The 21,671-nt window shown below is 54.9% G+C and overlaps 1 protein-coding gene across 1 annotated transcript in view; it reads right to left on the bottom strand.

The window, feature by feature from the left end:
• Nucleotides 1-21,671, bottom strand: part of SORCS2 (sortilin related VPS10 domain containing receptor 2) — a 506,368-nt gene that overhangs the window by 301,195 nt on the left and 183,502 nt on the right. Inside the window, exon 2 of the mRNA XM_068975604.1 lies at nt 14,510-14,577. Within this exon, the coding sequence (XP_068831705.1) occupies nt 14,510-14,577 (68 nt within the window). The remainder of the gene's footprint in view (nt 1-14,509; nt 14,578-21,671) is intronic.

Genomic DNA, 21,671 nt, shown 5'->3' with positions numbered 1-21,671 from the left:
TAGGCCTGCTTTTCTGCGGGGACAGGGTCGGGGTGAGGGGGTGCGGAGTGAGTGTGGGAGGTGGGGGTGGAAAGAATGCAGCCTTCTGGCCCCGCCCACCACAGGTTCAGCCCCTTCCAGGAGCCACAAGGAACAGGACTTTGCACTCAGCTGGGCCCTGGAGGGAGGGGAATGAGAGGCTTTGTGGTGCCAACACTTTGTCAAACACCACTTCCCCTCAGTGTCTGCTAAACCATGCCTTCTACCCCCTGCAGCCTCACTGTCCACTCTGAATGCTGTAGCCACGTTCCTGTTCTAATCCACAAGCCCCACCACCTAGAAGATACAGTTCAATGCTCTTGGGCTGGCCTACAAGACTGGCCTTGGTCCAACTCCCCCAGGGCCTTGCCAGCGTGCTCTCCCCTCCTCCTCTGCCCACTTCACATTTTTGCCACTCCAAACGTCTTAGGGTTCCCCCCACACCAGGCTGGTAGGCACCTCTGTGATTTTGCACATACTGTTGTCTCTGTCTAGAATGCCTTTTCCTTTGCCTGACTACCTGGAAAACTCCTATTCATCCTTCAAAACCCTATCCAGACATCCCCTCCTCCGAATTGTCCAGTCACTCTCTCCCATGAGTTCCTTAACAGCAGACAGAATTTGGTCCCTCCTTCAGTCCCTTCCTCTCTGACAAGGTTGGTGTCTCATTCATGGCCAATCCTAAGGCCTGAGGCTCAAGAAAATTCTACAAGGTTCAATTATATGAAAACGGTCTTAGCGTCTCATGTTCAATCTTGGTGCTCCAGCCAGGTCCTCAGCTGATCAGAAACACAGACAAACTCTAGATGCGTTCATGCCCTGTGTGGGCAGCAGAATAAGGAGCCCCCAAGCATGTCCGCCTCCTAAAGCCCAGAGCTTCTGCATATGTCACCTCAGAGGCAGAGGGACTCCGATGTGATTACGCTCAGAACTTTGAGATGGAGAGGTTATCTTGAAGTATGCGCATGCACCTCATTGAATCACATGGGTCGTTAAAAGGGAGACCCTTTCCAAGCTATGGGTAAAAAAGGAGGGGAAACAGATGAGTCGGAGGAGGCAACACTGGTGGCTTGAAGATGGAGGAAGGGGCAACGAGCCAAGGAAGGCAGGCACCTCTAGAAACCAGGAAAGGCCAAGGGAAAAAAAAAAAAATCTTTCTCTAAAGTCTCAGGAAAGGAAGTGAGCCCTGTTCACATCATCGGGTTAGCCAGGGAGACCCATGTCAGCCTTCCGCCCTCCAGAACTGTGCCGTAATAAACTTGTGTTGGTTTTGAACCATGAATTTTGTGGTCATTGGTTACAGCAGCAAGAGAAAGCCCGGGCACCCAGGGCACCAGCCTGGCTGTTTACATGGGTTCTCCCAGCCCCTGGGCATCACCAGCCTCTGCACCATTGCCACCTGCCTTTTAAAGATGTTTTTTAATGCAGACTGTTTTTTTTCAAGCCTTCATTGAATTTGTTATAATATTGTTTCTGTTTTATGCTTTGGTATTTTGGCCACAAGTCAGATGAGATCTTAGCTCCCCAGCTAGGGATTAAACCTGCACCCTCCACATTGGAGAGTGAAGTCTTAACCCCTGGACTGCCAGAGCAGTTCCTGGCCCACTCCCTCGACTGCCTTCCCCCACTTCACTTGCCATCTTCTGCCTAGTGAACCGCTTTTTATCCTTCAGAACCCGTTTTCCAGGTCCCTTTGATGGGACCTTGTGCCCTGGGGCCTGCCGGAGCACCTCATGCCCGGAGGCCCGGCCACACCTCCCCACACACACATGCAGAAGGGCGCCGTCTTAGGTTCCCTGCTCGCCCACCAGCGGGCTAGATCATGGGTGGCAAGTGCCAGTGCTTGGTTGATTCTGAATGTTTAGTGCCAAAGCGGCGCCTGACACATTGTAGCATCTCTGAAAGCAAGTTGCAAGTGACCTGACTGGGGCTTGGGGTGGTCAGAGTCGGAGGCCTCCATCTATTTGTGGAATTTGTTAAACATAAGGAGGCCCCCACCTTGTTGCTGAAGCTTTACTTTAGCTGGAAGTATATTCGCGCCAGCAACGGAGACATATTTATCTTATTTTTGTGTACCTAAACAGCTCTTTCATTTCTCTGCCCCCCAATACAATCAGTTACAGCCTCAGAGACAAACCCTCCATACACTCAAGTACATGGCAGAATCCTGATACCCTGTAATCCAACAGACAGGAAAGGAAGTCCCTGTTTAAAATACATCCTAAGAAAATAATCAGAAACGTGGAATAACCTACGTACGAGGCCAAGAACACAGCTTTCTCTACATCTTTAGGTTAGCGAAAACTGAAAATGACGCAGATGTCTAAAAATGAGGATTTGGCTAAATAAATAATATCTCCTTCATCTGAGGCTACATTACACGGCTGCTAAAAACAGTGGTTTTGAGAATATGTGGGAGCATAGGAAAATGTTTAATACTGGGATTCAAAGTTTATAAAACGCGTATACGTTTGCATCTTAAAAAGACTGGTGAGAATTTTCATCTCAAACATTAACATTTGTTATCTCCTAAGGTGGCTTAACACAAGGGATTGTTTTTATGGTTCGTTGATGCCATAGTTTCTAAAATTTCTGTGATGAACATGTGTTACCACTTTTAAAAATAAGATATTTTTAAGAAGAAGCTTCTGGAGAGGAATTTAGCAATATCCTTATCAGTACTATCTTTAATATGTTACTAAACCTTTATAAGGTTGAATGGCATTATACAGCACCCCATTATAAGGAAACGTGAGGTGGTTACCACTGAATCCAGGAGCGGTGTTTTGTGGATTTCAATCCAGCTCAGGAAACCCCTGATACTGAGATGACGGGAAACTCAGATCCCAAGAAGAGATGAGGAGGGATTATGGGGAGGGTCTGCAAGGGCCCAGAGGAGGGGCCTGACCCAGCCAGTGTTGGGGCTGGGGTGCGGGGCTGGGGAAAGGGGAGGGACCTCTGGGCACAGAGGGGTGGGGGGACAGGAGGCTGCTGAGACCTGGGTGTGGGGGGCTTGTGCCAAGGCCTGTGGGGAGGTACCCCGCCAGATGGACGAAGGTGGGGTCGGGGGAAGAACTCTAGAAGAATCCGCGGTATCAGGGGCCCCCACAAGATGGTTCTGGTGTAAGTGCCGGCCGCAGCATCAGAGCATCCACTCAGCACTCACAGGCTGGCCCTCTCCACAGGGCATCTGTCTCCTGTCTCTCAAAAAAGCATCTGAGATGATTGTGTGGGGTGGGCAGCCACGCTGTGGGCTCACCGAGTTTCAGGGTCGCCTGTGTGGGCTGGGCTGTCATCGGCGCCACGAGGGAAGCCAGGTGCCCCGGCCAGCCATCAGAAAGCTAAATTCGGAGCCCACGCCCGGCTCGTTCGGGGTCGTCTGCCTTCCGCTCTGGTCTGCTCTTTCCCTGAGAAGTCTTCTGGAGCCCGGGGAAGGCCTACAGCAGCAGGGTCAGAGGAGCAGGACGCGGGAAAGAGAGAGAGAGAACCGCAGCAGGCACACGCCTGCGTCAGCGCCTCCCTCGATCCCTACTGGGTCTGCGTCTTGTTTAAATCAAACTCAGGTCTCCATGGTGATGTTAAGCAAACACGCAGAGAGAGACTGCTGGGGGGAGGGAGTCATAGCCGGTGGAAAGGCAGCCGGATGCGTCAGGGGAAGAGACGGAGGAAGCAAGCCCCCCCGACACCTCCCAGGCGCCACGCGATGCACACGCAAGAGCTGTTGTCATCCTCACGTCCAAACCGCGAGGTCTACGCCGTCAGACTCAGGGTATAGACAAGGCCCGGGGTGGGGTTGGGGGGTGCCATGAAGCAGGGAAGGTGCAGAGACAGATGGAATCCGGATCTGTCTGGGGGCACCTACCACCCAGCCTGGAACGCCTGCAGTCAGCCACACAGCAGCCCATCACTGTCTAAGACTTTCTCTCTAAAATCAGGCCCGCTCTTCCCACCCACAAAGAGCAAGGCTTGCCACCTGTTTAACGATCCCTGTGGACACTCAGCACATCCACCTGTAAGGACGTTAATAGCACAGCAGCGCTTTGTCTGCCTGGACATTCAAGGCCCCGAAGACACAGGCTTCGATGCCAGGGACTGCCCGTGGGCTTCCGAAACTCTCTGCACTCAGCCTGCCTCTGCCCACCTCACCCTCAGGACGGTCCAGCTGGAAGGACGTCCCCATCCCCAGCCATCATCTCTCTCCACAGGAAAAGACCCTGATGCTCGTTTACATTAGTATTTATCAAGAGGTTATCGTCCGGCTTGATGGCTCAGATCCCCTAAACTCTGCGTCCTCAACACATAACCCCCAAATTCTCTATATGAAAAAATGGAGAGAGAGAGGGGTATCCTAGGAACATAGAACCCAACCTGGTTCGAAATGGAATGGCATCAACACCCAGTAGCACTGCAGGGAGGCAGATGCGTCTGGAAACCTCAAAGGCGGCTCATCTGGAAAAGAAGGCCTGTACAGTCGCTTCCCAAATCTTGCTCCCTGGGAAACCAACCCTGGGAAATGCTCAGAGGAGCCAGAGCAAAATAAGACTTAAACTGTATAAAACATTTAAACAAGTAAAATTAATTGAAGCAAGTAAAAATTAAAATTAAATTTTAAATTAAACAACTTTTTTTTAATGAAAGCTCATGGAATCAGATGGGATTGGAGAAGTGCCGCATGGCCTTCTCCTGGAGACGTACGGTGCCCAGGGCTGTGTTACAGACTGATGTGTTCTCCTGCGAAGAGGCCTGATCTGTTTTCTTCCATCTGAGTATGTTTGCCTAGCTTATGGCCACACAACGTATATTTTCTGGAAGCATCGATGAGCACCTGTTGTACTTTTGAGTGTCATTGAGCAAACAAGTCCCTTCATTCCCCTCCCCTCCCCCACTGGTGCTGGGTTTGACTTGCATCAGCCACTGGAATTTAGCAAATGTGAGTGAACAGAAGCCTTAAGTGTGCTTATAGGGGCACTTGCCTCTCTTGCTCCCCTGTCTGTGCATGGGAAGAAGGGGTCCTGACGGCCTCTGGCTGGTCAGCTGGGGTCCCACACTTACGGACCAGAGCTGAGCCTGCCAACCTCAGCTCAGGGGGAGCAGCCCAGCCACCCCAGCCTACAGCGAACAAACCAGTCACCCCAAGGCGTGAGAAGGAGCCTGCTGTTGCCACTGGGTTTGGGGTGACTTGTTACACAGCATCACTGTCACTGGAGCTGAGGAATACACTAGCCTATAGAGACACTCTTCTAAGAATCGCATATTTCAAAATATGACTTAGAAGAACACTCTTTGGAGGACACATTCTTAGAGAGTGTTGGGAAAGGATAAATGACAATCATAGGAGCTCAGAACACAGTCAGAGGATACCCATCTTAACATTCAGGGTCAGGAGAGGACTTGGGCGATTTGCAGCAGAGAGGCAGGGTTGAAGAAGGGATTTAGCAATAGAAAAAAGATGGACACGAAATACAACAGCTAAATCCCAGAGGAGGGGCCTCGAACAGTCAATAAGATACAATACAAGAAAGTACGTTTGATTCCACGAAAAATCAGGTAATTGCAAGACAGGATAACACTGAATTACGCTCTAACGTCCACTTGAATGCAGACATACAAAGTCTGATGATTCCAGAGGCGCGGGGCAGGAGTCGCTCTGCAGAGACTAACAAAGGAAAGGGGAGGGTGGAGACACGGGTGGACACACTCCGCAGCCCAGATGGGGACAGTGGAGCCTGGGGATGGAAACCCTCGCGCTCCACAGCGGGGGAAGGCGTGGCTCAGCCAGCTAACAGGGCTTCCAGGGCTGCAGGGATGAAGGACCAAAACCGAGGCGCGAGCATTAGTCATGTTTCTAAAGGCAGAACGATGCCATCTGCGCTAATTTGTAAATCACAGTAAACCCTAGGACATATTGGTTGTGGATAGACACATAACGTGTGTACTTAACACAGGACACCCCCATGGGGATGACTTCTGGGGTCGGGGATGGCAGGCATGGGGGAGGTGGAAGGAAGGAGGGGAGAGCTGGGCTGGATCCGAACCTGGAAGAGTGTAGCCAGGTTTTAAGAGATGGAGAGCCCAGGAAGAAAAAGACGGGGAGCCCATGTTAGGCTAGACTGCTCTCTGCTGCAGTAACAGCTGAAGCCCCAAACTTCAGTGGCTTAAGCCGCATTATTCCCGGTCATGGACCACTGGTTCAGATAAATGACATGACCCCACAATAACCACACGGGAGGCCCGGGGGAGGGAGAAACGCTTGGATTATTTGGTGAGCACGGGGTTGTCTCTGGCACGTGGATACTCAGGCAGCTGGCACACCACATTCCACACCCACTGTGTCCATTCAAGATTTCAGGATTAAAGTGAAGACAGAGGAAGAGAATCCCCCCTCCCCCTCCCCCTCCCTCTACCCAGTTCAAAGAGCTGACTCATTGGAAAAGACCCTGATGTTAGAAAGATTGAGGGCAGGAGGAGAAGGGGGCAACAGAGGATGAGATGGATAGATGGCATCACTGACTCAATGGACATGAGTTTGAGCAAACTCAGGGAGATAGTGGAGGACGGAGGAGCCTGGCATGCTGCAGTCCAGGGGGTCGCAAAGAGTCAGACACGACTGAGCGACTGAACAACAATAACAACCCCTAACAAAAGGGTGGGGTTCCACCAAGTCACTCAGAGAAAACTCGAGACCCCAGTACTCCCACTCCAGTATTCCCGAGGTTGCCCTACTAAAAGTCCCGCCCAAGGTCACATGTGGGGGTGGAAGGGCAGGGCCGGCACGGCCTCCACAGCATCCAGGCAGTGTGTGAACAGGGCCGCGGGCTGGGGCTACATGACAGCAGAGGGAAGCGGACCGTGGAACGTGAGCCAAGGCCCGCTTTGTCTCTGGCTCAGGACTCCCCCAGCCCCTCTCACGCCATCTGATGGCATCGGGGCCAGTTCTGTGCTCCTGGCTCCCGCCCTACCTGCTGGGGTGGCCTCAGAGGCCTGAAGGGTCTTCCTGGTCCCGACAGTGTTTCCCAAGGACCACATCACCGTACGTCCATCCATGCATCCATCCGTCATCTGTCTATCCGTCTCTCTGTCCTCCCAGTCGTATGTTTATCTGTACATCTGTCCCTCCCTCCATCCATCCATCCACCCATCTCTATATCCATCCACCCATCCACCACCCTGTATATCCATCCCTCCATCCACCCATCCACCTGCCTGTATATCCATCCACCCATCCACCCACCCACCCATCTCTATATCCACCCATCCACCCACCCACCCATCTCTATATCCATCCACCCATCCACTCATCCACCCATCTATATATCCACCCATCCACCCACCCACCCATCTCTATATCCACCCATCCACCCACCCACCCATCTCTATATCCATCCACCCATCCACCCATCCACCCATCTATATATCCATCCATCCACCCACCCACCCATCTATATATCCATCCACCCATCCACCCATCTCTATATCCATCCACCCATCCACCCATCTATATATCCACCCATCCACCCACCCACCCATCTATATATCCATCCACCCATCCACCTGCCTGTATATCCATCCACCCATCCAACCATCCACCCATCTATATATCCACCCATCCACCCACCCACCCATCTATATATCCATCCACCCATCCACCTGCCTGTATATCCGTCTACCCATCCACTCATCTGCATACCCATCCATCCTTCCCTCCAACCACCCATCTGCATACCCATCCATCCCTCCCTCCATCCACCCATACACCCAATGCCCAACATCACCTTCTGTACCAGATCTGATCTAGGTTCTAGGCATTGGGAGATCATTGCAGCGGACCCTACTGGTCTCCATCCTCAACCTGCGTATGTTCTGGCAACCAGGGGTCGAAGGGGGCACCATACCATACAGGGGACAAACCATACGCAGGGACCCCCCCCACCCTTCAGGAGAGATGTGGTAGAGTGCCTGGGGGGCTGCGTTTTGCTGAGCAGTGGGGCAGCTTCTTTGAGGAAAAGAGGTTTACACTGAGATGAAACGTGCACGAGGAGCTGGTACCTGAGGCTCAGCATCAAGGGCACAGCATGCAAGTTCTACAGAAGGGATGGACTATACACGATGGTCAAGGTTCAGCCAGCAGGCTGGGGCTGGAGGCTGAGGAGTGAGGGTGAGAGTGGAAGAGGGGGTAGGGGGCGGGATGGGAGCTGAGGAACAGCCTCCCTGCAGGGGGTGGGGCTTGGGAGCTGGTCTGGGTGCCCCCAGGGGGGGCGCCAGAGGCATGCTGAGCCTCACTCTTGTCAGCCCAGCCCCCGGCTGCTCAAAGTGCAGTCCCTGAAGCAGCAGCCTGGGCTGCGCCTGGAAACCTGGTGGACACGCAGAGCAGGGAAGCCTGAGCACTCCTGCTCTGGAGCAGCCTTCCTGGGGCTGGTCTCCGCTGGGGCACTTCTGAGAGATTCCCACGCTGAGTCCACGTCTGCCAAGGCAGGGTGGTAGTTTTTAAGACCTTTTCAAGTGACTTTTATGTACCTCCTGCTAAGGACTCACCATCTACACATTTGCCGCTGCTCAGCTCTTGAGGGCTTGCGTCCACCTTGTTGGGAGCATTTATGAGGCCGCCGAGCCCAACTGGCCATTTGGGATCCAGCTTCAGAGACCACAAACAGGCCTCTCAGGACCCTAGCCTGGGTGGCTGGCAGCAACCTGGGCTCTTGAGACTCTGGGCCCTGCAGCTTCCCAGAGATGCCCAGAGATGCAGGCATGGGCACTCTTCAGGGGGCTACGTATGGATCATTTTGTCCTAGCATTTGTATTTCCAGGACTGTCTATCCTGACCTCAACGTTCTCACAGGTCTGTCGAGGAGGAAATACAAGCTGCACACCAGGCCTTTAGGTGCCCTGTGAGTGCTTATGTTCTTCTTGCCTGCCCCTGCAGGTTTTGGCCCTGCCCACGGAGCTCCTCGGCCTGGGCTCAAACAGGGCACCAGGATACACGAGTGTCGGCCATGGCGGCCACCAGGGCGAGCGGGCAGGACCAGACGTGGGCGTGTGTGCATACCACGAGTCTCAGGCCTCGCAAGGAGAGGGGTCTGGGGGGCAGCAGTGGGGCAAGCTGGGAAGGGCTTCTGGGACCGCCGAGCACGCGGTGTCCGGAGGGGAGGGTGGCCGAGGGAACAAGGACACAGGGCGCCGCTGCGAGAGCCACCGGGGAGGCTGGATCCGGGCAGGGGCCGCGCAGCTTCGTGGCGGATGTGTCCTGGGCTGAGCGGGGTCATCAGAAAGGTGTGTGTGCCTAGGCACTTCAGTTGTGTCCAGCCCTTTGCCACCCTACGGACTGTAGCTCACCAGGCCCCTCTGTCCATGGGATTCTCCAGGCAAGAACACTGGAGTGGGTTGCCGTGCCCTCCTCCAGGGGATCTTCCCCACCAGGGACTGAACCCTTGTCTCTTAGTCTCCTGCACTGACAGGCGGATTCTTTACCGCTAGCACTTCCGTTCACATCCAAGCCCCCTGAGGCTGCGTGCGACCTTATTTGGAACGATGCCTTTGGAGATGTAATGAAGTTACAGAGTTCGAGATGAGCTCACCCTGGATCACCCGGCTGGGCCTCACATCCAATCATAAGTGTTCTTATAAGGAACACACGGAGGAGCGACATGGAGGAGGCCGCGTGAAGACGGAGGCAGAGACTGGAGAGACGCGACCGCTAGGAAGGCCCCCAGCTCCCAGACCTCAGTTCCCGGGAGCTGGAAGAGGCAGGAAGGATCCTCCCCAGTGCCTCCAGGGGGAGGCTGGCCCTGGCCGCATCTCCATTTCAGACTCTTGGGCCGTAGGATGGTGGGAGAACATTCTTCTGGTTTTAAGCCCCTAGACTTTGGTCCTTTGCCCCTGCAGTCCAGGGACACTTGCAGAGATTGGACACGTAGGCCAGGGCAGGGTCAGCCGACTCCTCTAGTTACCATTCACCTCCGGATGGTCCAGGAGGGCAGGTAGACCAGCTCTCTGCTTGTCCAACCCCCGAGGCCAATCCGCAGCTTTCTCGGGGGAAGGGCTCCCATGCTCCCCCCTAACCCCCAGGCTGAGAGGCTGAGCAGAGAACAGTGCCCACACAGAAGGAAGGGGCAGAGGGCTGGATCCTCAGAACCAGCCAGGGAGATGGGGAGAGACACTCCCGCCATGTGGCCCACAAAAGGCAGGACAATTAAACCTGCATCCAGCTTAGATTTCAGAGTCATTTCCAGACTGTAAATACCACATCTGTCAGTAAAAATGTATTTATCGCAATTATGCAGGAGAATTCTTGGGAGTCTGGGTGCATGTTCAATAAATGTGTCTTTAATAACTGCACTAAATACGTGTTTGCCAGGCACCAGCACCCCAAACCACCCTCCACGTGTGCCCTTAACAGCAGACAGAGGGCGGGTGACATTCTGACCAAGGGCCGATGGCAGTTTCTCCTCTTCTAAACAAGCTTGCACGGTCACAACACGGGGGATATGAGAAGGTGATGCTCGCAAGAGGCGTATGGAAACGGCACTGCCTCCCTCTGGACCAATAGGTTAGCAAGTTCTAGAAAAGCTGTCAGCCCAAAGGTGACTAGGAAGCAGGGCGCTGCCCCACATGGAGTGTTGCGTTCCTCCTGGAAAAGAATTCGGTGTTGCCGCGTGCTAGCCATGAATCTGCTCAGACCATCTGGCTCAGAAATGGAAAGCAGAAGGGGACGACAGAGGATGAGAAGGCTGGATGGCATCACTGACTCTATGGAAGTGAGTCTGAGTGAACTCCGGGAGTTGGTGACGGACAGGGAGGCCTGGCGTGCTGTGGTTCAGGGGGTCGCAAAGAGTCGGACACGACTGAGCGACTGAACAGAAGACGCTTCCCAGGAAACAAAGCAGAGAGGAAAGCGACTTGCCGGAATGTCTCATGACTGCAGCAGGCGTAGGAGCTCTGTGTATGGTGTGAAAGCGTTGGTCGCTCAGGCATGTCCGACTCTTTGCGACCCCATGGACTGCAGCCCACCAGGCTCCTCTGTCCACGGGATTCTCCAGGCAAGAATATACTGCAGTGGGTTGCCATGCCCTTCTCCAGGGGATCGTCCCAACAAAGAGATGGAGCCCAGGTCTCCTGCATTGCAGGGAGCTTCTTTACCATCTGAGCCACAAGGGAGGCAGGGCTAGGAGTTAGAACAAATAAATCCCAGGGGTGAGTGCACAGCCATAAAAAATAATCACGTGGTCTGTGATACCGCACGGAAAAACGGGAAACTCCTTGCATGTGTGAGAGAGAGAAGGTGCGCAGCTTGATTCTGCGTCTCACGGTACGGCAGTCTCAGCACAAGAGAGATGAGACAAACACAGAAATCAGGCCTGACAGGTGGGGATGTGGATGAACCTTCTGGAAATGACTGATGCTTCTGCATGTATTTTTAATAAAGGAGAGGAAATGTCTGAGTCTAGAGACTGATGAGAAAAGAATGTGGAAAATTAAAATCTGTTGATTTGCTTCGGAGGAAAACTAAATTTAGACTGCGTGCTGTTCTGGGGACGGTTCGTATGCAGCCTCCCTCAGTCTTCATGATTTCCCATCCAGGGGTGTTTCCACTTCACAGACAAGGAGACAGCAGCTCTTGAGAGGAAAAAGAGCTCCCTGTGGAGACTCTCTGAGGCGGGTGGTTTGTCTTCCTTGAGACAGGTTGGGACTGGAAACCCTTTGCGGCAGAGCTTTCACCTGGACAAACGCCTCCTCGAGCAATATAATACAAAGAGGTATAAGGGACTAAAACCTGCTGCGTGCACGCACCGTTGGAGCGAATTCTGGGCAAGAGTCACAAAGACCGAAACCCCAGCTGCCACGTCTGAAGCCATGTTGTTCTTTAGTCGCTCAGTCCTATCCAGACTCTTTGTGACTCCGTGGACTGTAGCCCACCAGGCTCCTCTGTCCTGGAATTCTCTAGGCAAGAGTACTGGAGTGGGGCTGCCATTTCCTTCTCCAGGGGATTTTCCCAACCCAGGGACTGAACCCACATCTCCTGCATTGCAGGTGGATTCAACCAGGGTACTGTGCCTGACCTCTGCACTCTGCACTCTGCACTCTGCACTCAACATCACCAACAGGTGGGCAAACCACCTAAGCCAGCCCTCCTGCCCGACCCTCGGACACACCCCTGCCCTCACCCCATTGAGGAACCAGCTTGTCCCCCCACAGGAAGCAAGCAAAGAAACCTGTTACTTGATCTCACTCCCTCCTGCTGCAGCAGGGACCCCAGTAAAGCCTTGCCTGCATGTGTAGTCTGGCCTCTTGAATTCAGTCGCTAAGTCATATCCCCATGGACTGCAGCACACCAGGCTTCCCTGCCCTTTACTATCTCCCAGAGTTTGCTCAAACTCATGTCCATTGAGTCGATGATGCCATCTAACCATCTCATCCTCTGCTGCCCCCTTCTCCTGCCTTCAGTCTTTCCCAGCATCAGGGTCTTTTCCAATGAGTTCTTCACATCAGGTGGCCAAAGTATTGGAGCTTCAGCTTCAGCATCAGTCCTTCCAAAGATTAAGGAGGCCAGGAACCCTGTTTGGTAACAGCCTGGTTTCCCTATCTGTATATGAAGAATTCTGAGTCTTGAAGCCACACTGGAGGGCTAGCCAAGGTCATTTCCACCCCCACGAAGCCCCCACAAAGCCTTGCCACAAATTTTAACTCCACCCAACAACTCTGTGGGGAGCAGCAAAATGATACCAGGAAGGACTGCTGGCTACTCAAGCCACACTCACAATAACCTCACCTCTTCTGTCCCGGCAGACAGACCCGGCTCCCATGCTCCAGGGGATGAACAAACATTCATGGAGACCTGGGCTGACAGGCAGGGGCTGCAGACTGAGTCAACTTAGTAGAAGGACTCTGCTTGGAGCTAGAGAGGACACATGCCTCTCTCTACTTTGCAGCCAAGGGGACCTGTCCTTGGACCATCCACCTGGCAGGGGGGAACCCTCCAGGAGCCGGCCCTTCTCAAGGAGCCTGGCCCCGAAACCAGTCCCCAAATGCGGATCTTCAAAGGGCAACCAATGAGATTTCATTGGAGCTTTAAAGCTCACGCCACTCTCTGCTTTCATCCCAAACAATGAACAAACAGCCTTATCTACCCCCAGAGGAGCATTTCTGAAAGCAGGCTCCTTGCTGAATGAGGTGCTTCAAGGCACGAGATTGAAACGTCCCAACACATAAAGAAGTGGGGGTCCTGGCCGCAAAGCATCTGTGGCAGGCGCCTTATCTTGAGGCTGGCATGGAATTGGAAAGCAGGCTGGCGAGTCTGGGAGGCAAGTCTGGGGCTGAAAGGCGCAGGCTCAGAAAGGCACTTCTGCGGGAAAAGGAAAGGAAAACGCACAGCTGCCCACTCCCCACATTCGCACCAGGGCGACCACACCTGCACAAGGCCACCCTGCTCCTCATCTGGCAAAGGACACAGCCAACTCAGGGCTCATTTCAGCAACTTGCAGGAGCATCAGGGCAACGCCTCGGTGAGAACCAACTAGGAAGCAATCATGAGGCCCCTTCACTAAAAGCAAAGCCAAAGGCCAACAGGAAATCAACTCAAGGTGGCGACATGCATGTCAGGAGTCCTGATCAGCAGGTTTCTGTGTTTTTAATAGATTTCAAGTAGAAAAAAAGAAAGAATTAATTATTACTTGAGAAACATGTCTTGGAAAGCAAAACGGTTCAACACACAGAGAAAGTGAAAATGTCGAGTGATGCCCGCAGGACACAGCGTCCTCGCCTGAGAAATGCACTGAAACCCCAGCCCGAGACGCTGGGACCCTTCCTTCCCCTTCCAGGGAGCTTGCGTGCTAAGTCACTTCAGTCCCACTCTGTGCCTCCGCTGTCCCTGGGATTCTCCAGGCAAGAACACGCGAGTGGCTTGCCGTGCTGCAGACACAAATACAAAGCTGACCATAACCCAGATGACATCTCCAGGCCTCCTCTTTGCCCACCTCCCTGAAACCATCAAAGAGGCCGCCTACCTCCTGGACTGAATTCACATTTCACATAGACAGATAGCGCCCATTGGCAGTGGTGGGTTCTTTATTTTCCAAGCTCTTGGACTGAGCCAGAGAGAAAGAAAGACCCCCGGGCCGTGAGGCTAATCGGCGTGTCTGGGGGGACTCCGGGAGCTGTGTCGGAAGCTCAGAGCACAAGCAGAGGAAATTGTGCACTGACCTGAATTCACTAGGCAGCCCCCCTCCCCCCGGGGAGGACGACAGCAAGGGGAAAGGAGCACAGACACAAAGGGAAAAAAGCAAAGACGCCTTCCGACGCCTGTCTGTGCCCAGCCCTGCGTGCACCGCTGACGGGACTCCTAATTGGCCTTCACCTCCTACACGCATTTTCCAGCGGAAGGGAAGTCAAGAGGCTGCCAGCGGGAGGGGGCTGCTCCAGCCCGGCCCCAGGATCTCAGCCCCAGCTTGGAGACGCGCAGGTACAGGAGGAGATGAGGCCCGCCCTCGGGCTGACTTACCGCCACAGAGAACTTTCCAGAACCTTCCCCATGTCTGCGTGGTAATACTTGGTCAGGATCAAGATCACCTGTGATGGCAACAGAAATAAAGGCAGAGATCAGGGGCTGTCAGGGTTCTCAACAGGGCGGGGTATGATGGCCCTCCCCTACCCAGGATGGGGTGGAGGGGGCTCTTCCCAAGAGCCCCAGCCGCCAAGCCCCAGAGCACTCAGACCCTATGCTGGTTGCTGCTCCAAAAAGTCGCTCTGCGCTTCACCGTGACACTGGGAACATCCCACGCCCGTGAGGTCCACCCAGCAGTAGCTGCCACTCAGCAGGAATCTCCCCAACTCAGCCCCGGACTGTGGCCCCAGGGAGCCGAGGAGGAGGTGGTCCCAGTGAGCAGGAACGTATCGGGTGAGGCTTTGTAAGAGGGGCTTTGTCCCCACCCGTGCCTTCGAGAACAAGAAGGTGGCCAGAAACTGCAGCTGGGGGCTGCAGGCAAGGATGGGGCAGCCCCGAAGCACATGCTGTCATTAAGGTTCCCCGGAGCAGAGGCCAACGGCAGAGCCGATGACAGCGGGTTGGGAAGGCAGGCGGGGACAGCTGGGACCTGGGGGGGGGCGTGGCGGCTGGGGAGGAGGTGGGCACAAATCATCAAAGGCACACACGGTTTTTGTTGTTGGTGCTAAACTGTTCACCACACACACTGGGCCCTAACTTAACAAAGCGTCTTCATTCCAGGCCTGTGCAGAAAACACGACTGTTCATAAAAATGAAAATAAATGCACATAAGCAGCCAAAAGTTCCCCACCCGCCCCCCGCCCCCCGCCAGAATGTATGAACAGCAAGGGAATGGGATTTCATTCACCTGCCGGGCGAGAAAGGGGCCCCCTCTCCCCAATTACTTCACAAGCCTCTGCATTTCCACATACATCAAATTTCATTTCACTCACTGCCAGACCCTATTAGCAGCTCCTAACATCCCCGTTGCCATGGGAACCCCAGGAGGTGAAGCGGGGCCAGCCCCCGGGTCCCAGCAGAGCGGTCAGCCTGGTTAATTTGGGGTCATCACACACCAAACCCAAGTTTGGTGCCTTCTGGGGAGCAGGACTTTTCTGCTCTCCGTCTTGGGGGGTGTAGTCACTGTCACAGTCTGGTTGATCTTTCTTTCCCTGGTGATTAAAGCAGGGAAGATATAAGGAGGAGATGGCAAGTGAAATGGGACAGTGTGCATTTTAGAGGCAGCGATGATTAAAAAAAAAAAAAAAAACCCGAGGTCTTGTCAATGGAGGCGCGATCGGCCTGCCTTGCTCGGGAACAAAGCGATTTTCTCCTGCTGGGCTCTTGGGCTGCCCGAGTCAAGCAGGAATCCTCTGAAGATCAGGGAAGGCGGCAGAGTGACAGGCCCTGGACGTGCAGGAGACAAGCGTATTTTTAACCTATTGATTTATATTTTATCGTCTTGCTGTTCCCAGAGGGGATTTCAAGAAGCGGGAGCGTGACAGCTGGAAGGGACCTCAAAGTCTGTTTAATCTGGCCCCATCCAGGGCGGAATTGTCAACCTCGCATCCTTGGAGAGCAGCTGCCATGTGGGCTCTTGCACACCTGGGCGGTGGGGAGCTCAGCCCCTGGCCTGGTGCTCGGGCCCCTCTGTGCGCCGAGCTCAGTCTCCTGGTAACTTCTGCCCGTGTGGACTCTGTCCTGCCACAGTGGGCCATCACCAAGGGGCACCCCCTCCCACTCCCTCTGAGTGAGATTCCCGACTCATGCCTACCCCCTTCATTCTAAGCTCCGGCCTTTGCACAAGCTGGTCCTCACTGTGGGACCCTCTTCCTCTCACCCCACCCCCCACCTCTAACTCCTGAGTTAAGTCCTACTCAGTATTCAGATCGCAGACTAACTGACACCACCTCCAGGAAGTCCCCCAGGCTCCTCCCCTGGATTCACTGTCTCCTCCAAAGTCCTTCAGACCCTGCGCTTCCCATTCCGCCAGCACAGCCCACAGGTCTGTCGCCACCCTGAGTCATGAGGCCTTCGAGGGAGGTGGGGGCTGTGCCTTGTTTTATGTCCCAGTGCTGGGTACAGAGCCTGCTGTAAAGCAAGCACTCAAACCGCTCATTGGCAGAAATATAGATGGCATTTCCCACAGTGACGATGACGAAGGTGGCGAAGCCAGGCAGAGGAGATGCCCTGGCCGCCTGCTCACAAGCCACACTTCCATCAAGAGCATACCACCCCTCTTCCTGCTGGGGCGTAGACTCACCTGCCAGGCACCACGCTGACCCACCAAGTAGGAGGGGAATAGAGGTCCAATGCCAGGACCCAGGTTGTGTCTGTCTCGGGGTGGACCCAAGGAACTGCCCAGCTGATCAGCCTGGCACCTGGGGAGAGCCGGACAGCCCCAGCTGACACCCCTGATTCTGCAGTTGGCAGTGGGAAGACCCCTCTGCTCTGGGGGCAGACCCTTCAAGCCCCATGTCCCTCAGTCTCTGGGTCTATCCCCTGGAGGAGCAAGTGGCAACCCACTCCAGTGTTCTTGCCTGGAAAATCACATGGATGAAGGAGCCTGGCGTGCTACAGTCCATGGGGTCCCAAAGAGTCAGACACAGCTGAGTAATTGAGCATGCACACAGGCAAGCATTAGTTCCCAGGGGAAAAAAGAAAGAAAAGAAAAGTGTAGTCTCTCAGTCGTGTCCAATCTTTGCAACCCCATGGACTACAGTCTGCCAGGTTCCTCCGCCCATGGGATTCTCCAGGCAAGAACACTGGAGTGGGTTGCCATTCCCTTCTCCAGGGGATCTTCCCGACCCAGGGATCTAACTCCGGTCTTCTGCATTGCAGGCAGACGCTTTACTATCTGAGTCAACAGGGAATCCCACTTCCTAGGGGAAGGGGCTGTTGATCAAAACACAGGAGGGAGGCATTTTGATATCACTGATTGCAAAAAAAATAAAATCACCTGAACATTCACAGTGAATTGTAAACTGCACCAGTTTCACAAGAGATCCATATTCTGTTCTCAGGAGACCACCCTGGGGGCCCCAGAGGATCGTGAACGCAGCCTAATTCAATGTAAACAAGGCGCCGGATCTCAGGTACAGATGGGACTTGGGTCCTGGTGAGGGCTCCGTGCGCTGGGCAAGAAGCCTGCCTTACAGCGGGTGCTAAAGAAGGGGATGTCGGGGTGACCTCCTGGAGGACATGGGGCTGTGGCCTTGGCCTGGCTAGGCTGCGTCTGCAGGACGGCAGCTTGCTGGCTGACCTTCCGGGAGGCCCGTGGGCACCTCCCTGCCTCGAGCCTTAGAGCTGCTTCCTGTCGCCTCGGCCTTTGGCCTCCCTGAGCCCAGCATGCCCCTCCGTCCGCGGGGATAATGTAGGACTCAGTCAATGCCTCACCCAACAGCAGAGCTGTTCTTGGGCCCACGTCTCGAGGGTTAAGACGTCCTCCTGGGCCAGCCCTGGTGGGCCCTGGTGCCTCACTCGCTCCCTGCACTTAGAAGGATGCCAGCCCAGGGAGGCACAGGCTGGACCAGGACAGACGGGAGAGACGTGGGCAGGACTGGCTCACGACGGAGCTCTTTCCGGGCCCCGGGACGCACTGCAGCGGGAACACGACAGCCGGCAGTCACAGCCCATCGCCCCGTGGCCCGGCACTCCCGCTTAGGGAGCTCTTCCATGGATGTCCCCGTGCACATGAACTGATGGTGTCCCGAGCAAATGCCCGCAAGCCGTTTATAGCAGCTGGAGACTAGAAGCTCCGTGCAGACCCACCCACAGACCTGGCCGGCTCGCCGGGACGCAGCTGCCCACAGGGACATGGGGCGGCATCCAAGAGCAAAGACGCACCATGGAGACGGCAGAAAGGACACGCCCTCCCCCGCCCCGCCAGGAGGCCAGCTCAGTGAGTGGAGCCGGGGAGCAGTGCCGTGTCGCTTCTGTGTTCAGAACGGGAGAGGTGGACCCCCTGAGCCGAACTCTGTAGCACGGTTCCGATGGTAGGTTTTCTGTTCCTTGAATTTTACCTCCATTAAACAAGGGAGAGAGGATAATGGTCGATACTCATTTCTGCTTAAAGACGCATGGTGACGCACTAGAGGGGGCAGAAGGGACTTTTTACAGGGTGGCCTTGGGGGAGGGGGAGGGCTGCCAGGGGGAGAGGGGTGATCTCCACTGGGGACCCTTTACTATCTGCAGCCCTCTGAACCATTGGCCTGTCAGCCACACCACCTCCACACATCAGGGGCATGTGTACGTGTGTGTGTGTGTGTGTGTGTGTGAGCTTGGGTCAGCAATTCCGTCTCCACACATCAGGGGCATGCGTGCACGTGTGTGTGTGTGTGTGTGTGAGCTTGGGTCAGCGATTCCGTCTCCACACAAGAAGGGCATGCGTGCATGTGTGTGTGTGTGTGTGTGTGTGTGAGCTTGGGTCAGTGATTCCGTCTCCACACAAGAAGGGCATGCATGCACGTGTGTGTGTGTGTGTGTGAGCTTGGGTCAGCGATTCCGTCTCCACACATCAGGGGCATGCGTGCACGTGTGTGTGTGTGTGTGTGTGAGCTTGGGTCAGCGATTCCGTCTCCACACAAGAAGGGCATGCGTGCATGTGTGTGTGTGTGTGTGTGTGTGAGCTTGGGTCAGTGATTCCGTCTCCACACAAGAAGGGCATGCATGCACGTGTGTGTGTGTGTGTGTGAGCTTGGGTCAGCGATTCCGTCTCCACACATCAGGGGCATGCGTGCACGTGTGTGTGTGTGTGTGTGTGAGCTTGGGTCAGCGATTCTGTCTCCACACAAGAAGGGCATGTGTGCATGTGTGTGTGTGTTTATGTGTGAGCTCGGGCTGCAGGGCCACTGCAGGGCACCTCACCTCTGATGAACCCTCATATCTGGTCATAGTCTTTCTCCCTCTTACCTTCAAAACATGAAAAATAAATGCTCATTTTCATGCTGGTGGGGCTGGCGTACATGGCTGGCAAAGATTAGACCCTGATGAAAGCTTTCAGCTGGTGCTTAATAATTGCTTCCAGTGAAGCACGCTGACAAACCCCTTCATAACTGAGCCGGGCTGCCTGGACCCTGAGTCAGTCCTGCTCCGTCGGGGGCAGAGAGGGGGTCGGACCAAGTGACGGAAAACCGAAGGAGGTCCTCACCTGGATGGTTCCCACCCCTCAACCAGACATGAGTGTGAATCACGATATGGGGGCAGGCCCGGACCCCTGCCCCTCAAAAGCACCAGTCTTCTCCCCGAAAGCTTGCACACAGGAGGCCAGGAGAGAACGCATGTTCTCACACTGTTTCCCCCAACAGCCCTGTAAATGAGCCCCTGGTTCCCACTTCGCATGGGAAGCAGAGGTGGGAGGGGCAGTGGCCACTCCCAGAGGCACACTCGGGATGGCAGAACTAGAACCAGACCTGCTGGCCTGAGGCCGAGCCCATGGCTCCTTTTAGAACAGCCTCCGGGGGAGTTCTCACCAGCCCAAGCTGAAGAGGAAGGGGCTTCCTGCTGACCACAAGGCAGCCGGATGGCCCACACCCTACCCCGAAGGAAGGCCGTGGGCTCAGCAGTGGACGCCTTCGCCGAGATGCATCCACCCAAAGAAGTCAACTCTGGTTAAGAGAAATCGATTCCACGTTTATTTACCGGGGAAAGGAATCCTGTTTCTCTCTGCTAAAGGCCCCGGAGGGAAGGGTGAAGGTTCGTCAGGCTCAGAAAGCCACGTGGTGGGTGCTAGTTCTCCAGAGTCGGGCCTTGGCAGAGCTCAGCGCTTCCCAGTAGACACCCGGACTGCGTGGGTGTCCTCATTCCCTGCCGCGACCCCAGGAGGCTCACCTGCTCTGCCCTCTCTCCCTCCTCCATGAAGCCCTCCTGGACTCTCCATGCTGGGGAACTCCCCACATGCTCCAGGAGCCCCCTGGAGGTTCTCACTCCCAACTGGCCGATTAAAACACTTGTCAAGGCTGCCGATGGCACCAGACATCTTCCTCCAGCAGAAACCTCCGCAGAGCAGAGAGCCTGGGTCCCCACCTGCCACGCCCTGCCTCTGGATTCAGTGCCTGGGGCCCCCCGGCTCCAGGCTCCTCTGCAGAGCCCAGAGGACTTCACAAGGGGACAACCGTGTTCCCAGAGCCCGAGGGGTCTGGTCTGAATACTGGTTCCGCAATTGAGGAGCCTTGTGCTCTCGGGGGCTCGGTTTCCTCATCTGTGACACAGACGCTGTGTCAGCTCCCAGGGCTGGAGCAGAGATGGAATGAGGCTGGTGGGTCCACAGTGAGCTGGGTTAGGGCCAGGGTTAGAGCTGGGACTCAAGTTAGAGTTTGTGTGAGGTTTAGGGTGAGGGTTAGGTTTAAAGTTTGGGCCAAATGGGGCTCCAGCAAGCGTCAGATTCAGGGCTGGGGTGGGACGGGAGGTGGCATGGGCCTTCTCTGTGGAACATTGTTTTGCATCTCACGGTCTGGCAGCACGTGTTCAGCGATGCTCCTGAGAAGCACTGTGTGTGGCAGTGTAGGTGAGTTGCTATGATGTGAAAGTGAAAGTATTAGATACTCAGTCGCATCTGACTCTTTGAAACCCCCTGGATTGCAGCCCACCAAGCTCCTCTGTCCATGAAATCTTCCAGGCAAGAATACTGGAGAGGGAAGCCATTTCCTTCTCCAGGGGATCTTGCCAACCCAGGGATCAAACCTGGGTCTCCCGTTTTGCAGGCAGATTCTTTACCGTCTGAGCCTCCAGGGAAGCATTGTACGTGTTAGTGTAGACGACAAGGAAATATCCGTGAGAAGCTTGTTAAATAAGTCAGTGAACAGTCAGACCCACCCACTCACCACCGTAGGCTCCTCTGCCGCCTCTGCGCCCATCCTCCTTTATCCCCTGGCCCAGACCCCTGACCTCTCCACCTATTGGGCCAGCATAGCTGCCACCTCCTCCAGGAAGCCTTCCGGATGTCTCCAGACGAGGCTGCCGATTTGATTACATCAGATTTTCCGACAGCGAGCGTGAGCTCAAGCACAATGTTTTGGGGCTGAGCCCCATCCCCTCGCCATCTGCTCCGCCCTGAAGCCCAGCACCAGGGTGAGACCCGTGGCAGGGAAAGGTGCGCAGCCCGTGGGTGAACCTACGCGGCTGCGCCTTGCCCCTCCCTGCTCTAGGGTCACTTCCTCGCCCACAACCCTGGAGGATAAAG

Source organism: Capricornis sumatraensis, chromosome 7 (genome assembly GCF_032405125.1).
Source record: "Capricornis sumatraensis isolate serow.1 chromosome 7, serow.2, whole genome shotgun sequence".
Taxonomy (NCBI): Eukaryota; Metazoa; Chordata; class Mammalia; order Artiodactyla; family Bovidae; genus Capricornis; species Capricornis sumatraensis.
The sequence above is the reverse complement of the archived record's forward strand: the minus strand, read 5'-3'. Positions and strand labels throughout refer to the sequence as shown.